Source organism: Furipterus horrens, unplaced genomic scaffold (genome assembly GCF_987537825.1).
Source record: "Furipterus horrens unplaced genomic scaffold, mFurHor1.1.pri manual_scaffold_8, whole genome shotgun sequence".
In the NCBI taxonomy this organism is placed as follows: domain Eukaryota; kingdom Metazoa; phylum Chordata; class Mammalia; order Chiroptera; family Furipteridae; genus Furipterus; species Furipterus horrens.
The window spans coordinates 89324020-89343205 of NW_028327178.1; the positions used below are offsets into that span (position 1 = coordinate 89324020).

Sequence of the window (19186 nt, forward strand, 5' to 3'; positions counted from 1 at the left end):
GCCTGCCTATCTTTTTTTTTTAATTGATTTTAGAGAGAGGAAGGAGTGGGGAGAGAGAAACATTGGTTTGTTGTCCCACTTATTCATTCATTCATTCATTCATTCTTGTACGTGCTCTAACTGGGGATTAAAACCCCAATCTTGGCATACTGGGAAAATGCTCTAACCAACTGAGCTACCCAGCCAGGGTGAACCTGCCTAACTGATCCTTCACCCGCTGGTACATTGAGTATGGCGCTGGAGGCTAGAACCCGGGGGCTGCCCTGCGCCCTCTGTTTTGGCTGCAGTAAATTCAAACTCCCTGTTCATGTGGGCATGGACAAAGTGGGCCAAGTAAGAGTCACAGCCAATGAAGCCTTCTGCCTGTCTTGTCACTTTTGATACAGCCATAGGTAAAGAAATACTTCCTTATACCTGTTAATATTTATGAGAAAAAGAATGGTGCGAGAGCATTGAATAGACCTCAGCGTGAGGCATACAGGGGTGATGAAGACCATGGTCAACTGGAGGGTGGTGGGTACCCTCATGAAGAGAGCTACTGTTACATGACTCAGCTGTTCCTGCCACATGGAAATGAGGATCTGAGGATACCAAGCTTCATCTTTCTCAATAAAGGCTAGGCATTAGGATTTTAATATAGTATTTCTCAATTTAAAAATAATGGCAATGAATTCACATTACTAAAACAATATTGGGTGGACTGGGTACAGCCTGTGGCTTACCAGTGTGCATCTTTTGAACCAAGAGAATGGTCTCTGCTTTTCTCTTGTGCCCAGGCCCCTGAGGGATGCCAAGATGGGCCCTGGCAGGAGAGAAGGAGCAGGGAGCTGGTAAGAGAAAGACTGCTGCCCCAATCTGGGCCCCAGCTCACTCCTGCAATCCAGGTCTTAGCTGCTTCTGCATCCTCCAAGTCAGTGGCTCTGCCCGACCGCATCTCGCTCCCAGGGTTGGGGGCTGCCCTTCAGCTTCGACAGCTGCTGTGAGCCAGCACTGAAGAGCAGAAAGGCATGCATGTTCTCCCGAGAGCTCTGCTCACAGTGCCTGGGTCAACTCTTTCTAGACTTGGCATCCAAGGGCAGGGTGGCAGTGAGTTTCCAGGGGCAAGAGTAAGCCCATTCTCCCAGAATTTCTGGAGTCTGTAGTCCAGGCCTTGAACAGCAGACACACTCCACATCCTGGCTCAGACATGTTGGCCGTCAAATACCAGATCTTACCAGGGTAGGGGGTGGGTCTGAGAATACAGTAAAAAGTTACAGAATGGATACCCAGAACTGTATTATTAATCTCTGACCAGCACAGAAAGGGGACTAACAAATACTGCTGGACTAATACTGTGACATCTTGCCTGAGATGTTAAAATTAGGATGGACAACCTCACCCCTCAACTGCAGCAGCTTCACTGATCCTGAATGTCTGTTCCCCAACCTTGGATGACCACTGAGAGGCCAGGGGGAGCAGCAAGCAGCTCATTTGTACACCTCCTGCTGCAGTTCCTGGAGAACTTGGGATCCTGCGTGTGTGCAGAGTCCCAGCCCATGTCCCTCTCACAGACATCACACTCATCCCTTCCTGGAAAACCATTTTAATGAGTTTACACCAGCGGCAAAGGGGGAGAGGCAGAATCTGGACCTGGTGGGCTGTGCTTCAGAAACTGCCAAGTCTCCCTCTTGGCTCTGAATAGGATTAGCAGCGGTTCTAAGAGGCCTCAGGCCTCCAACAGCAAAGCCAGAGAAAAGTCAGCCCCAGAAAGCCGATAGGGGAATTGGCAGGCTGTGAGTGCTCCCGGTTCGGGAGACGACGGTGGTAGATGGGGGGCGGGAGTGTGTGGACTCACAAGGGCTCTTGAGGCTCCATCCAGCAAGACCTCTGGCCAGGGCTGTGTTTCAGGCTGGGTCAGGCAGAGTGGGAGCCACAAAGAGATGAATGTTCTGGCCAGCAATCCCAGGGGAAGGGCAAAGGCACTGGGGCAGAGGCAGCTGTGGACAACAGCCAGCTCAGGCAGGGTGCTTGCAACACCCGCAGCGAACAAGACCGTCCATGCAGCTCAGGGGCCTTGGCCTCTGCTGGGTCTCTGTCTCAGCCAAGCGCAAAGGCAACTCTCAGGCCAGAAATCAGAGCCAAAGCACTTGCCCTGTCCCACAGCAACTTGTGGATGTGGGGCTGAGTCAGCGTGGGAACTGGGCCATCTTCATCTCAGTGGCAGTTCTGACAGCTGGGGTGGCAAGGAACCCCATTCACCCGGCAGCGGCAGCCCCCGCTGGTATCTCCGGGGCCCTAGAGGATGGGGGAGAGAAGGTCAGGGAAGACAGTGCCCCCCATGCTAGTCCATCACACCCCAAAACAGTGCACACTCCATTCCAGGCTGTTGCTCAGGCAGGTCCCCCTGCTTCTAAGCTGGCCCTCTCAGCCTCAGTGACAATCATGAAGGCCTTTCTGGGCACCCCAACTACATGCCTTCTACCTGCCTATCCGAAGACGCAGAGCAGGGAAAGGAGCTGATGGATCTTCGCATATTCTGTAAGGGTCAGCACACTGGCAGAATGAAAAAGGGCTGTTTTCCTCTGCCTCCATCTCTAAATGCCTGTATGTAACAATGACCCAATTCCAGGAACACGCCCCTAATATGACAGCCCCCAACATAAGAAGTGCTTGCAATATGATGGGCACACTGCTATGCACTTTTTTGACACCTTTTCATTTAAGTCTGACAACAAAGTGAGTGAGACAGGCCCAGCTGTCACCTTCATTTTATAGATGAAGAAACTGAGGCTCAGAGAAAGAAGTAACTGCCTAAGTCACACAGCCTGTGTGTGCCAGAGCAAAGCACCCAAACCACCTCTGCCTCCAGACTGAACCCTTATTCGCTGTCCTCCAGGGCAAGGGTCATGACCTTTTTCTGTAAAGAGCCAGTTATTTTCAGCTTTGCAGGCCACACAGTCTCTGCCTTCATGGTCAAAAAGCAACCAGAGACCATATGTAAAGGAATGAGCAGGGTTGTGCTCCCCTAAAACTTCACTATGGACACTAACATTCAGATTTCGTATCATTTGTTTTTAATTTTAATTTTTAATATATTGAATTTTAGAGGGGGAGAGGAAAGAAGAAAGAGAGAAACGTCAATTTGTTGTTCCACTTATTTATGCATTCATTTGTTGAGTCTTGTATGTGCCCTGACCAGAGATCGAACCCACAACCTTAGTATATCAGGCCGATGCTCTAACCAACTTAGCTACCTGGCCAGGGCCAGATTTCATATAATTTTCAAGTCACAAAATACTCTCTTGACATTTTTCAACCATTTAAAAAATGTAAAAAATGTTCCTCACAAGCTCACAATTACAGGCCGGGGGTTGGATTGGGCCCATGGGCTATAGTTTTCTAAACCTCACTCTCAGGCCCCCTCCCTGCACCTCTCCTGAGCCTCTGCTCCCTGAGGACTCACCCCCGGTCCCCAGCGTGGGCCCTTGGTGACCCAGCAGATCTCAGTGTGGCAGACAGTGCAGCGGATCCAGTCACAGCCATCCTTCTTCTGCACCACGATCTGGCACTGCGGGCAGTGCATGGCCTCGCCCTGCTGCAGCATGGACTGGGGCAGAGCAGGGGTGGACCTCAGGGCCAGGCGGGCGCCACTGCCCGGCCTCACCCCTGCCCAGCACCCCCCTCCCCCACTGCAGAGGAAAACTGGAGACTCTGCCACGGGAGCTGTGGAGTTGCTCTCCTGTGCTCCTTGTTTCTGTAGTCTCCTCCCTCCACCCGGTCACTTCCCTGCTGTTTGTCACCTGAGCACTTATCCCAAGTCCCAGCTCTAGATGAAAGTGACACCAGTAGGGAGTTCAGAGCCTCCAGGGCCCTGTGAACCACAGCCCTTTCTGAGAAGTCCTCGTCCCCCTACTGGCTCCCAGAACTCAAATGCCCGGCCCTCAGCCCTGTCCCAGCCTCACCCTCAGCATCTCCGTCGTCTGCCGGGCAGCCATGTCATTCTGAGCCCGCAGGGCCAGGTCATCCTGGTACTCCTTACAGTTCATCTGCTCGTGGATGGCCTGCAGTGATTGAGGGGCTTAAGGTGAGAAGGGTCCCCAGATAGGCACCTGGGAGAGGTGGGGAATGGAACAGGCATCCGCACACACGTGATGCGTCTACTGTTGCCACTGACAGGCTCTCACTTTTAAATCATACACCTATCGTACAGGAGACACTGAAGCCGGGGAGGTGAAGCCAGACTCAGCACGTATGATAGTAATATATACCCATTTATTTTAACTCCTGAGGAGCACAGAAACCCTTAGACCACTGCTCACCCAGGCTGAGGCCCCTTGCGCCTAGCCAGGGGCCTGCTAAGGGTGACCTGGCTCAGACTTGTCTATTCTTTACCAGTCTCTTGAACGATCAACTGCTGAGATGATGAGGGGGCAGGGATAGGCCTGGGTTTGGGGTCAAGGCTCAGTGTAGGGCATGGGTTGGGACTTAGTGTGGGGTCAGGACTTGGTCCAAAGCTTATGCTCAGTTTGGGGCCCAGGCCAAGCACCTGCAATGCAGCTCTAAGTCACGACAACCAGGCCCTTCGCAGAGAAAACACTGACTGGCAGTGAGCTCCTAGCAGGATTAGGTGACTAAGCAGCGTGGGTCCCCATCCCACCTTGCAGAGCAGGCAGTTGACATATAAACACACGGGGCAGGTGAACTCGTTGACATCATCTTCAAAGAAGCACCACCCCTTGCAGTCCGGAGTCTTGCAGTGGTAGCTAAAGGCACTGCGGTTCTCAGCGATGGAGACACCCAGGTCCAGAAACCGCTGGTAATCCTCGGGGCTCAGCAGCTGCCAAGAGACCATAGCCTTGGTCCCTGGGGTTCAGAACACCTGAGTCGTGGCCCTCCTTGCCACTGAATATCCTCCTGGAAGCTCCCAAACCATAAAAGTCCAACCCAGTCCCTTCACATCAGTATTTTAAAACTCCATTCAAAAAGCAGATTAAGCCCTGGCTGGTGTGGCTCAGTGGATTGAGTGCCAGTCTACAAACCAAAAGGTCACAGGTTCGATTCCCACATGCCTGGGCTGTGGGCCACATCTCCAGTTGGGGGTGTGCGAGAGGCAACCAACTGATTGATCCATGCTTCTCTATCACATCAATGTTTCTCTCCCTTTTTCTCCCTCCCTTCCTCTCTCTCTAAAAATAAATAAAATCTTTTTTTAAAAAGTGGATTAAAAGTTCTGGAGATAGATGGTGATGATGGCTGCACCACAATGTGAATATACATTTTTTCCTTTATTTTTATTGTTGACAATGTGAATATACTTAATGCCACAGAACTGTACATTTAAAAATGGTTAATATGGTAAATTTTATATATATTTTACCACAATAAAAAAGGAAAAGAAAGAAATGGACAAAAATAACAAGCAATGCTGGGGAATATGTGGTTAAGTTAGCATCCTGGTACATTTCATTCTGAGAGAGCAATATGGCAATAACATTTCAACCATCCCAAACTTTTCTGATCTTTTTGGGACTCACTCACTTTTACTTACAAACTGAGACATTGGGATTATTAAGAGAAGAGGTAAAAACAGGATATATGCCACAGAGATTTATAATAATCTTTAGAAAGATTTTGTAGCAAAATAGCAAAAGCTGTTGTGTCTCTGCTGGTTACAATAAAATAAAAATCATGCCTAAGTTCTATATCTTGATTGAGGGGGTGATTACAAGATATATTTGTCAAAACTCACCCAATCACACTTTCAATGGGTGCATTTTATCCTGTGCAAAGTACACCTTAATAAAGTTGACTTAAAAAGGAAAAACATCATGTCTGCCCAGAGACTCCAAAGTTAACAGGAGAAAAATGCAATCAGGGATCTTCTGGGATGATAGGATTATGGTGATCTTTCTTTCATTTCTGTTCTGGTTCTCTATGGTTTAGGTATGTTTTACTCTACTGATCCCTGTCCCTTTTACTCTCTGTTGCACTTGACCATTTTCAGGCCATTCTAAGGCTTACATCACCCTGCAGGGGCTCCAAGCAAGCACGGACCCTGCAGCCCCTTGTCATGGGTGGGCTGCACAGGAAACACCTCTGGGCAATGACTGTGGGTAGCAGGTCACATTGACTGACTCTCCAGGGCACAGAGAGGAGGCCTCGGCAACCTCCTGGAGCTGCCCTCTCAGATACCCCACAGACAAGATAAAAATGGGGCTGCTCTTGGGGTAAAGGGTGGGAGATCCCAAGTTCTACCCCTCGGCCTGCCCTTTTTCCCTTTAGGCAGAGCTCCTTGGGCTACAGGAAATGCTTGGTGAAATCAGGGGGGGGGTTCCCAAAAGAAGGGTCACAGGAGAGAGGCAGGAGTGATGGAGAGAAACAGGGGTCTTGTGTATGTGCCTGTGGGGTCTCCCATTGGGACCTTGGCCACCATGTTCATGTTTCTGCCAGTTCTGGGAACGCCATTCCCCAGCAGTTTAAAAACCATAAATCAAGCCCAAGAGTCCACTTTACAGCTGGGAAAAGAGGGACCCAGAGACAGGAGAGGACCTGCTCAAAATCACCAGTCAGGGAGAGACCATGATAACAACACCATCAATGACAATAACAATAGCAAACACACACAGGTGCAGACATAGGTAGCACTGTGATAGGCTGCTGGAGGAACGGCCCCAATTTGTTCATGTCTCCCTGACTCCACACTTGCGGGTGGTCCCCTCCTGCACAGAATCTGGCCTTGAGCATGTGACTTGATTTAGCCAGTGGAACAGCAGCAAGTGTGAAAGGAACAGACTTGGAAAGCACTCCTACACTGGGGCTCCCCTCTGGCCACTCTCGGAACTCTGAGGCACTAGCACATGAGCAGCCTGGCCAGCCTCCTGGAAGGTGGGAGACCACAGTGGAAAGAGCCAGTCACCTCAGTCATCACAGATAAGAGCATCGAACTCCAGTCCAGGATGGCTGACGCACCAGGTGAGCCCAGATAAGATCAGCTAGGCCCAGCCTGGACCAGAAGAATTGTTCAGATAAGCCCAACCAAAATTATTAACTTGCAGATTCATGAGTTAAATAAACAGGGGTTGTTTTAAGCCACTAAATCTGAATGACCTGTTACACAGCTGAAGCTAACTGACAGGGTTTACCACGTGTCAAGCACTACTCTAATTTTCTATAATCTTCATCACTCTTGAAACAGAAACTAACTCTAACTTTGACCTTAACCAAGCTAAGACAGAGTACCTGAACCAGTCCCCCTCTTAACTGCTTGGTTGTCTTTCCTTCATAACAGGGGTTTCTTGACTAGCTATCTCCCCTGACTCCTGTCCTGTTCACTGCTTGGGTCCTCAGCATCCCACACAGAGAAGGCTCCTGATAAATGTCCCCACCTGCCAGCTCAGGGCCCAGGTCCCAGGGACAGGGCATGCCCCTCCCTCCCTCAGGGGCCTTACCGCCCGGATCTCCCTCTCCAGCAGCTTGCCGGAGCACGAGTAGGTGTTGTCAATGAAGGGGCAGGCGACCTCTGCCTCCTGGCTGTTGCGGATGGTGCCCTGCAGACACTCCCTGGAGGAGGGATAGAGTGGAGGTGAGGGTCATCTGAACCCCACCCATCGGGACTCCACCCTCGCACAGTAAGCCTGACCACAGCTGGGCTTCTCCTCAGTACTTCCCTTCCTTCCTGTCTGTCCCACCAACCCTTCACCATGGCCTCAGGTCCTGCGCACCCCACTGCTCTGGTTCAGGTCTCCATCCCAAATTGCCTGGAGGACTGCAGTGCCCTCCCTGTGTTCACCATGTCCCTCTGCATTGACTCTCATCCCATGGGGCTCAGAACAAACCCGAGCCCCTAACTGATCTCCTGAGAAACCCCGTGACTCACCTCTCTGCCTTCGGGGCTCCCGTGACCCCTGGCTGGAACAGGGCCCTGTTCTTTTACCATAATCCCCTGGTACTTGGCATTTGTCACAATTTACAATTATGTCAGTGATTATTTGATGAATAATTGTCCTCCCCACTGGAATGTCAACTCCAGAGGCAGTAACTGAACTTCTTGATCCCTCCTGGATCCCCAGGCCTAGCACAGCCCCTGGCATCCAGCAGCTGCTCACCAAATGCCAGGATGTGTCCTCCACAGCCCAGGATGGATGGGCCAGGAGAGAAGCCTTGGAAGGGGGCAGACTGCCCACCAGCCAGGTGCAGGGCAAGAGGTTGGCTCCGGTGGCCAGAGTCAGGGCCTCAGTGCCGCTGCACGGGCCAGGGTCAGGAATAGAGGGGGTGGACGCTCAGGAGCCAGAATGCCTGAGATATGTGGCTTCTCTGTACCTCAAGTTCCTCCTCTGCACAACGGGGAGGCAGTGCCTACCTGGCAGGTTTTTGTGGGTGTCCAATGAGATGTGAGCACAGGACCCACCCCCTTTCTGCCCCGGCTAACTGGTGGCCAGGATCAACTCTTTGCTGGGGAGGGGCCCGCACCTGCAGAAAGTATGCAGACACTCCCGCAGCACCACAGCCTCGCCGGGCGCCAGCGCCGAGTAGCACACAGGGCACTCGGTGGGCTCGGTGTTCAGCACCAGGCTCCTCTGATCCAGCTGGACGTGCTGCAGGTAGTTCCCCTCCTGCTGCTGCTGCTTCCGCTGGGCACATGGGGCGGGGCCGGGGGCGCGTCAGGATCGCAGGGGCGGGTCAGACCAGGAAGTGGGCAGGACCAGGGGGTGCGGTCGGATCCCGGAATGGGGACCAGGATGGAAGACAGGATTCCCGGGCAGGGGTGGGCGCGGCCAGGCAGTGGGCATGAGCCAGAGTCGCTGGGAAGGGTAGGGCCCAGGGCAGGAGGAGAGCCAGGCGGAAACAAGTCGGGGCTGCAATCAGGGGTCAAGCCAGGCGAAGAAGGATGGTGGTAGGGAAAGGAAGGGGGCCAGAGTCTGAGGGGATCAGAGGCAACAGGGCTCACATTTCTGCCAAGCTGGGCGGGGCTGGAGGTGGGGCCGGATCAAGGTCACAGAATAGGTCTGGGGTATGGGAAGGGGAAGTTAGGGAGCAGAGCAAGGCAGGAGGGAGGATGAGCCAGGCCGAGGCTGTAGATGGGATCAGGAGTGAGGTCATGGCTGGGTGGGTAAGGGCGGCACTAGGTTCAAGGGAATGCAGGTGTGGGATGGGGACATCCCCACAGAATGGGGGGAACACCCATAGTTGGGTATCTCTCTGTAATCAGTGCTTGGGTCACGACTGAGGGCCAGACTAGAGAGGGGAAGGCCAGACGGTGGGGTCACCCCACCCCCAGTAGTGAGGGGCCAGGTCCTGGGAAGCAGGGGCCGGGGGTCAGGAATAGTAGGGTCCAGGGTGGGGTCAAGGCTGAGTGAAGCAGAGCTAGGTCACAGGTGGACCAGGAAGTGGCAGATGGGATGTAGCAGGGTGTTGGGGTCCCTACCAGGCACACTTCATGCACAACTGGTGTGTACATCAAAGCTAGAGGTGGAACCACAGCCCACAATGGGACAGGGCTTGTGAGCCTGGATGGGTGTCACAGCCAGGGAGCAAGGTCTCAGCCACAGGATGACCTCCATGGGAGGGAAGGTCTCAGTGAAGGGAAGGGGTCACTGCCTGCCGGATGTTAATGAGGGGGCAAAGCAGCCATTGCGGAGAAGCAGCAGTGTGGAAGAGCCTCCCTTCCCGGCCTCCACCTCCCGGCTCAGTCTGCTGGTGTCTGTCTGGGGACACCCCCGCCCACCTGCTGGTACTGGCGCATAGCCTCCTCCTCGCCTGCCAGTCGCGCTCGCTCCTCCGCGTCCGGCTGGTACGTGGCAGGGACCTGATAGGTCTCTGGCCGGGCTCGGCAGCACATCTCGCAGCCAGGACGGGTGGGCTTGTTGATGAAGGTGCAGCCAGGGCACTGCCAGCCCACCTGCGTGCGGAGGGCGGTGAGCTCAGCCCGCTGAGGGGCCGAGGGAGGGGGGGGGGGACGCAGGGGCGGGCGGCTTACCGGTGGGGGCTCGGGAGTGGTATCAGGCTGCCCTCGCCCCGGCTCCTGGGGGACCCCAGGCTTCGGGGGTGCAGGCTCCAGTGGACCCCTGGGCTGCAGTGTGAGGTCCTTGAAGCCCAGATCTGGAAAGGACGATGAAGAGGCTCGTGGATCCATGCAACCCACTTCGTCCACACCCCATAGCAGGCCAGGAGCCCTGCACCCTGCACCCTCCTATCCTCTCCCTCCTCCCTGAGGAGTCTCTAGCTTGGTCCTACCAGGTGCACCCAGGCCTGGCTGAGTGTCCTGGTGCCCACAGGGTCCCTGAGTCCTCAGGGCTGAAAAACCTTGCCTAACAATTGACCTCCGGTGCCCTGAAGTGAGGCACCCAGAAGGACAAACAGCACTCCTGAGGTGATCCTGCCAAATACTGACTGACCCATTCATGAGGAGACACTGGACAAAACCCAGAAAACTGGCCTGGACTCAAAACGTCAGTATCAGGAAGGTCAAGGGAAGACTGAGACCACAGACCCAGAGACTGAGAGAGAGGACCGCTGGATGCCAGGGCTTTTGTTATAAAGGATGGTATGATAACAATGCTGTATCAATGTTACTTTCCTCAATTTGATAGCTATATGTAGTAATAAAAGAAAATGAGTTTTTTTTTTAAAAGGAAATACACACTGAAGTATTTAAGGGAGAGGGTCATCATGTCTGCAACTTACTCCCAGAACAGTTCAGAAAATATTATTTATATGCATACAGCCCTGGCTGGTGTGGCTCAGTGGATTGAGCACTGGCCTGTGAACTGAAAGGTCGCTGGTTTGATTCCTGGTCGGGGCACATGTCCAGGTTGTGGACCAGGTCCCCAGTTGGGGCGTGTGAGAGGCAGCTGATAGATGTATCTCTCACATTGATGTTTTTCTTTCTCCCTCCCTTCCCCTCTCTCTAAAAGTAAATAAACAAAATGCTCCAATCCTCTCATTTAAAAAAATTTATTTATATGCATACAAATAAGTTTTATAAATAATTTTATAGACAGAATGATAAAGCAGAGCAAATATGGTAAAATGTTAATATTTGGGGAATCCACACAAAAGATCCATGGTAATTTGTTATACAATTCTTTGTACAATTTTGTAACTTTTCTGTAGGTTTGAAATACTTAAAAATACAAAGTAAAATATTTAAACACTAGTGATTACCATCTTATCTAATTTACAGATTTAAAAAACTAATGAGCAAAGACAGGAAGGGCTTACCCAAGACCACACAGCTGATAAATGCCAAAGCCAGGACTGAATTCAGCCCCTCTCGCCTAGGCCGCTGCTCCCAAAATGGATCCTGAAATGACTCCCTCCTGGGGTGTCCTTTGTCCTCTCTTCCCCACTATGGGTAAGATCCTCCAATTAAGCCCTGTGACCTCGGGTGAGTCCTGTCACTCAGGAGCAGAGCCTCACCTTCCAGCATCCGCAACTGGCGCTCCCGCTGCAGCTCCTGAGGGTTGAGTGAGGTGTTGCAGGCTGACAGCAGGTAGAGGTAGGCACGGTCGCCATTCCGCCGCACCCCATGGGAGTGCAGGGTCTCCTGATCCCGGGCCAGCCGCTGCCCAATCACCCACCGCTGCAGCGCTGGCGGGAAGCCATAGTCCAGGAACACCTGGAGAAGGGATGGAGAGAGAGGGCATGGGAAGAGGACCAGGGTACAGCCAGAGCAAAATGGGAAGCCTCCACCCTGATGTCTCCTTTCAGTCTCCTCACTCACCATGTCCTTGAGGGAAGCCACGGTCATGTCAGGGCGCACCGTGAGCCAGATGGTGACGGTGTGCATCTGCGCATCCTCCACACTCACCCACAGCCTGCAGAGGACAGGGGTGGTGACAAGGGTCTGGCTGCAGGTTCAACCTCAGCCACCAGCTATAAGCATGGACATGTTTGTACACTTGTGCATAACACACACACACACACATGACACTTGAGCCCCCAGGCTGTTAGGGGGCTCCTGGATTCTCGGACCCCTGTGCTTCCTCCCTCATAAGAACCCACTGTTTAAGCCCCTCCAGTGGCTCCACACTGCTCCTAGAAGGAAATCCACACTCACTGTGCACACAAAGGCCTCTGTGCCCTGGCACCTCGCCACCTCTCCGGCCTCTTCTATCCTTCTCGCCCTTGCTGCTTAGCCAAGCCACCACAGTTATTATTTACCGTATGCCAGGAGTCTGAAAGCACTCAATAAGTATTAACTCATTTAATCCTCTCAACAAACCCCTGAGGCAGGTACTACTGTTATCCCTCCCTGTTTTACAGATAAAAACATGGGCAACAGACAGATTATGGTGACTCTGCCAAGTAAGTAATTAGTAAATGTTAGAGCAGGATTTCAATCCAAACAGTCTTATTCTGAAGAAAGTGGTTTTAAGCACCAACCTTCTCAAGGATTCTAAAACATTTCTGGAAGACCGAAAGCATAAAAAGGGAGAGCTACAATGAAAAACCAAAAATGATCGCAGAGGAAACATAAATTAGGATACAAAACAGTAACAGTAAAGTTTACCTCATACCTTCCGAGAGATCTGGGAGAATGTTGCATCAAACAAATAGAAAATGAGTAAGAACTCCTGGAAATTTACAAGTGACTCCTGATTAGTCTAACCTTTAAATCCAACTACAAGTTCACAAGAAAAATGAGAGATAGTAAATGACACCCTGAGGAGGCACTTAATAAATCCAGAATATAGGAAAATTCTAAAGGTCAAAGACCAGTTTTCTTTAAAAACTTAATAGCATAAAAATAGAGGAGAATAAAAAAGGCTTAGACAATAATAAGAAATGCTGTGTAGATCACATTTGGCTCCTGATCGGAACAAACAAGTATAAAAAGCAGTAATGAAATAATTAGAGAAATTTGAATATAAACAGGTTAGAGGGTTTAAAGGAATTAGTAATTTTTTAGGTGTGAAAATGGTGTTGAGGTTATCTTTGAGTCCTTATTTTTTTTAAAGATATCAAATTATTCATGAATGAATTACTACCTGAGACTTGCTTTAAAATACTCCAGAAAATACTCTCCAAATTCTTCAGGATAATGATTTTCAACACCCAGCCAACTATCAATGAGTGAGGGCAAAACACAGAAATTTTTACACATGTAAAGACTTCAAAAGTTTACCATCCACTTTCCCATATGAAAAGTTTTTGAAATAAAAGAAATACAAATAGCTGAGTCTGATACAGGAGAATGGAAGAGAACTGAAAGGAAATTAAGAGGACTAGACCTTCACCTTCAAAACATTTGAAACATAAAAGTGCACACATTTTCAACTGCACTACTTAGCCTACAGTGAATAATATTTCCATAAATCGAGTACTATCCATGCGATTTTAGTGGGTTTAGATTTCTAGAATCAACCTACAGGCAAAATATTAGAAGCCTTAATTATAGTTAAAAAAAAAAAAGCTAAAAGCTATAACTTTAGCACCAATAACAAAAAAATAGAGCCCTCATATCCAGTGCCATGTCAGTAGTGATCGGTTGAATCAGAACGTTTGTTAAAGCGGAGAATCACAGAAGCAGCTACAGACAAACCTCAAACACTTCATTTTACCTCACAAGCCACAAATACACAGTAATTTTCCGATCTCTAGGTGAACGGCAAATGGTTTTTCTTTGAGTGTGAATCTGCTACTGGACTTTCCCATGATTTTTATTTTTGGATGAACCACATCCACAACACATTGTCCATGATTTGCAGTATCAGCTTCTTTAAAGTGCAAAATCTTCAAGACACTCTCAAAGCATCTCAGTACAGAATCCTTCTGGATTTTTACCTTCTTTTATACAACTGTCTCATCCTAGAGTGATAAGTTGTTTTGCCGACACAGCTCTCTGTTGTCTTTCTAAAGCAATCAACTTAGATTTTCATAGAAGCAATTCTCTCTTAGCACTCACGTTTTACTGAATGATATAACAGCTAATTATATTATGTTATTACAATAACAAGTACAATGGCTATAAACAAAGCTGTGGTGCAGCAGTATGTTTTATACACACACACCCACACCCACACACACACATATATATATATTTTATTTTTTAATTTTAGGGAGAGGAGAAGGAGAGGGAATGAACACTGATGTGAAAGAGAAACATTGATCGGTTACCTTCTGTACACACCCCTCCTGGGAAAAGAACCTGCAACCCAGGCACATGCCCTGACCAGGAATCAAACTGGAGACCTTGCAGGACGGCAACCTTGCAGGATGATGCCTAACCAACTGAGCCACACTGGGGCCGGGGCTGCAGCAGTGTTTTACAGCAGAAACTACAGTGCCATTTAATTGGCGGGATCAAGTGGAGTTAACTTGGAAGACTTCTACTACAATACTTTCTCAAAAATCAGGAAGTCAGGAAGAGGAAAGGTGAAAGATGAGTATGTTGAAGTCCTCATTTTCGTAACAGGGAATGCACAGGTACTGTCTCAAGTTGATACACCAAGAAGAGGATATGTAAGCATTTTACTTAAAACAAAACAGCCAATTGATCTAGACTCAATACAACTCCCATCAAAATCCCAGCTGGCTTTTTCTTGCAGGTCTCCTAGGACAAAGACTAACAGTATCCATTTTCTCTTGCTTCTCTTGATACGAGAACCCCTAAATTCCTTTAAAAAATTATTTTATTGATTTTTTTCCAGAGAGACAGAAACATGGATTTGTTATTACACTTATTTATGCATTCATTGGTTGATTCTTGTATGTGCCCTGACCAGGGATCAAACTCACAACCTTGGCAAGGCTCTAACCAACTGAGCTACCCAGCCAGGGCGAGCACCTCTGCATTCTTGTTGTCTACCTGGCTATATTTCACAACCTCCCTTCAGGCTGAGGATGGCTATCAGACTCAGTTCTGGTCCACAGGAATTAAGTGGAAGAAGTGTGTATAACTTTCTGCCTGTGCTCTTCAAAGAAGTGTGGGAGGGGCTGCCTTTCTTCCCTTCCTTCTTCCTGCTGGAGCTGGAGTAACTGTTTTTGCACCATGATGAGAACCTCAGATTGGGGGCCATGAATGGCAGAATAACAAGAAAGAAGAAGCACGAGATTCTGAGGACGACAGGAGCAGAGCCTCCACTCCTGGACTGCCTGGCTTCAAACTGGTTTACGCCCCTGTTATTGTGTGTTTTTCTGTACTATGAGGCCTAACATCCTAATACACCCCCTAACAACCCAGTAAGATAGCTACTATTATTGGCCCATTTTTTAAATGACAAAAACTGAAACTGAGAAATGAAATGATCTGCCCTTGATCTCACAGCTGACTAGCGACAGAGCTGGGGTTTGAAGGTAGGCTTCCTGACCCCAGAAGCTGCCAGTAAGAATAACTGTGTTAGTGGGGCTCTGAGAGTCCTGAATTCTTGCTGGGTTGGTGAAGATCCCATTTACACATTCTTTGAGTTTATTCTCATTGACCCATTCCACAAGGCTCTCAGAAGGAATCCTGACACCCAATGGATCACCAACCAGTCCACAAGCACGGGGAGAGGCGAGGGCTGACACCTGCAGGCAGCAAGAGCTGTGGCCTTGGAAAGGGCCACAAGTCCCACCACGCTATTGATGGTTCTCTCTGTACAGCCTGGAGAAGGAGCAATACTTTCCAGCTCCACCATTACCACTCACAGAAGTTTGAAAAATTCTTACCTAATAAACAATTTAGGACAGTCATGTCTGCTTAAAAATGTCCTTTAATTTGCTAAAACTAGTTGTCTGCAGATTGTTTCATGAATGCATTGTCAAATTATGAAAGTTAGATCTGGCTGGATAGCTCAGTTGGTTAGAGCACCATCCCGATATGCCAAGGTTGCATGTTCGATCCCTAGTCAGGGCACAATCAAGAAATCAACCTAATGAATGCATAAATAAGTGGAACAACAAATCGCTGTTTCTTTCCTTCGGTCTCTCCCCCTCTCTCACTTTCTAAAAAATCAATCAATCAATAAATAATTTAGCCCTGGCCTGATGGCTCAGATGGTTGAAGTGTCATTCCACACACCAAAAAAGGCTGCAGATTCATTCCCCAGTCAGGGCATGTATGGGAGGCAACCAATAGATGCTTCTCTCTCACATCGATGTTTTTCTTTCTCTTTCGCTCTCAAATCAATGAACATCTCCTTGGGTGAGGATTAAAAAAATAAATACATAAATACACAAATAATTTTTTAAAAATCATGAAAGTTAAAAGTGCAATAAATTTCTAAGACTATAAGTGATAGTGTATCTCATTTCTCATAAGATAAAACACTTGTCTTTGCTTTATCTTATTAGGGAGTTTTCTATGTCAGTGTTTAAAATGTTGTTTGGTATAATAAGTGAAAATATATTCTGTGAAAGAGGAAAAAATAAAAAATAACTTTTATTGGCAAGAATATATTATGGCCCACTGGGGTTCAGCAAGCCCTATGTCCCTGGCCAGCAATGCACTCCTCACCTGATGTCCTGTGTTGGGGAGACCTCAGGCTTCAGCTGCACTCTCAGGGGTACGCGTTGTTCTGCCAGCCAGATGGCACACTGCATAGCCACCTGCTCATCTCCACCTGCCACCGCTCGGGTAAGTCTCAGGGCCATCTCCTCGGCTAAAATTCAACACAGTGAGGACTGAGACAGGAGGTGATCCATTGCACATGCTGCTTCTTGTCTTCCTGGTGAACTCCTATATATCCTGGGAAACCTTCTCTGACAACCCCCAGTTCCCATCCCTGCTCACTCGGTTCTATTTTTCCTTCAGACTGCCAAGTCCTCCTTACTTCAATTAATTTAGCTGACAAGAATGTACTAAGCTCCTACTGTGTGCCAGCCACTGTCCCAGAAAATGGGGTTCAGCAAGTGAATTAGATAAACAGGACCCTGGTAAGAAGACAGACAAGTTTAATAAGAGAAAAACAAATTGTGATCCATGCCGGAAACAAAATAAACAGAGCAAGGAGATCAGGGAAGGCTTCTAGGAGGAGGTGACATTCAAGCTAAAACCTGAAAGAGGAGAAGCTGGATATTTCCAGACCCAAGTGGGGAAAAGTGTTCCAGGTCAAGAGAAAAGTAAAGGCAAAGGTCCTCAGCAAGAAATGGTTGGATTAGATCAGAAAAAGTCAGTGAGGCTCCAGCAGAATAAGCAAGGGGGAGAATGGAGGAAGATGTGAGGTCAGTCGAGCTAGCAGCACCTTGTGTGCTACCCAAGGGCTCTGGGCTTTATTCTAAGAACACAGGGAAGCACAGGAGGGTTTTTGAGCAGGGTGGTGACATCAACTGACTGATGTTCTACAACACAAGGTGGAGAGGACAAAAGGAGAGGCAAGGGCCCTTGGTATTCAGATCAGTGAGGTCTGTCTCCCCTACCAGCCTGGAAGGCCTTCTGTGTCCTCTGGGAGCTCTCATTTCAGCCCAGACCTGGCCCACAGAGGCCTCAGGGGCTTCACATAAATGAATAACAAGCCACCTCTGATAGTAACTGGGCCCCGAGGGAGGAAACTGAAGGGCAAATGGGCAGCGAGAGACCAGGGTTAAAGCCTCTATCCCAGGCCCTTCTTGGCAAGGAAGGCAGGGTCCTGGCAGGGTCAACCTCCCACCCGAAGTTTCCAGTCGTATCCAGGCTGTGCCCACCTTTCTTGGTCTTCTCGTCCATCTGGCGTGGTTGCTCCCATCACCCCCGGAGGGGGCTCTAGCTCCGGGGAAATGCTATCTCCAGGTCACCAGGCAGAGGACGAGCGATCAGGCAACTCAGCCCCGGCCTGTGGCCTCTGGCGTGACCCGAGCCGTCTTTGTGCCTCGGTGTCCCCTGCAGCATCACACTACCCGAGGACGGGAGAGGGGACAAACCGGGACCCTGCCGAGCCAAGCCCGCAATGAGCGACAGAAAAAAATGGGACAGGCCTGGTGTAGGGGTGTAACACCGCACAGCCGAGACGCTGGAGCCCCGGGCAGAGCCCCCACTTCTCCCTGCTGGGAGCGCCCCGGCGCCCGGGATTCCAGCCAAACTCTCTGCCCTCCAGCTTCAGTCTGTCGCGAGGAGGAGGGGAGCAGTTTCGGTGGAAAAGAAAGTGAAAGTGGCCGCCCCGGAAGTGGGGGCGGGAGATTGTCACAGGATCCGGGACACCCTACCCGTCCGCCCCCACCCCGCGCCCGGCCCCTAGCCAGTCCCTGGCGGACACCGCCCTGCTCCAGCCCAAGGCGACCCCAGGCGCTCAACCCGCCAGCCCCAGGCAGCCCCACTCCACCCCTGACGGACTCCCGAGTCACCAGCCCTCACTCTCACGCCGGGCCCCGCCCGAGGTTCCTCGGGGTGGGGGTGGGGGTGGGGGGAGGGGGAGGGCCAGGACCGGGGCCGAGGCCGGGCAGCGGCCGGGGGCAGGGATTGGAGGGAGCAGGCCTAGCCCAGCCAATCAGCCGGCACCGGGGTGGGCGGACCTGTCCCTTGGCTGGGTTTGCAGAAGAGGAAACAGATGCTCGCTTTAAGAACTGCCCGAGGAAACAGAGTCGGATATGAATTTGGGCCTGAAGGGCTCAGGAGTCCACCCTCAGCCAGCCAGACTCCGCCTCGTCCAGCGACCACTCTCCACGTTTTCACTGAGTCGCTAATGAAGTTTGCGTTTGTCTGCCACACGCTGAAAGCTCTTTGCATCCTCCAGATTTTCCTTAATTTTCCTGCCACCCCTTATCCCATAGATCATAGGGGCCTGTGGGTACCCCTGCAGAATAGATCCAGAATCCGTCACCTCTCACCCCCTCCACACACCATCCCGCTGTTCTCCGTCGTTTCTCCTCTGGTGTTTTACAGCTTCCTCATTGGGCTCCTTGCTTCTCCATTTTCCACCCAGCTGCCAGAGGGTCCTGTTAGAATGGAAATCAAACCGTGTCACTACTCAAAGCACTCCCAGTAGTCCCCATCTCTCTCAAAATAAAAGCCTGGTAAAAGCTTGTAAACTGCCTCCTCTCCTTCTTGGACTACTCTCCCCTGACTCACACTATTCAAGCCCCACTGGACTTCTGAGTCCTAGAACAAGGCAGACTACATTCACCTCAGGGCCTTTGCATTTGCCATAACCCAAATATCTTCATGGCTTGCTCTCTCCCTTTATTTTGGTCTTTACCAAGGGTTTTCCCTGTCCACTCTATCTGAAATTTCACACACACACGTCTACATCCAGCATTTCATAGTCTCTTTTCTAGCTTCATTTCCCCCTGCCAAAGCGTGTATTACTATATG

General features: G+C 50.1%; 1 protein-coding gene across 2 annotated transcripts; it reads right to left on the minus strand.

The window, feature by feature from the left end:
* Window positions 1-1566: 1566 nt before the first annotated feature.
* On the minus strand, window positions 1567-18156 carry RBCK1 (RANBP2-type and C3HC4-type zinc finger containing 1). 2 transcript variants are annotated; one of them, XM_090286180.1, is made up of 12 exons: window positions 17584-18156; window positions 16418-16562; window positions 11702-11795; window positions 11398-11596; window positions 9956-10077; window positions 9704-9877; window positions 8449-8609; window positions 7428-7539; window positions 4637-4816; window positions 3942-4040; window positions 3443-3586; window positions 1567-2274 (listed from the first exon to the last, which is right to left on the minus strand). In XM_090286180.1, the coding sequence occupies exons 1-12, from the start codon at window positions 17603-17605 to the stop codon at window positions 2194-2196; spliced, it is 1533 nt and encodes a 510-aa protein (XP_090142306.1). In that variant the 5' UTR covers window positions 17606-18156; the 3' UTR covers window positions 1567-2193. The 2 variants fall into 2 exon arrangements, with proteins under 2 accessions (XP_090142306.1, XP_090142307.1); XM_090286181.1 differs by lacking the exons at window positions 8449-8609; window positions 11702-11795; window positions 16418-16562; window positions 17584-18156 and having other exon boundaries at window positions 11398-11584.
* Between the last annotated feature and the right edge of the window lie 1030 nt (window positions 18157-19186).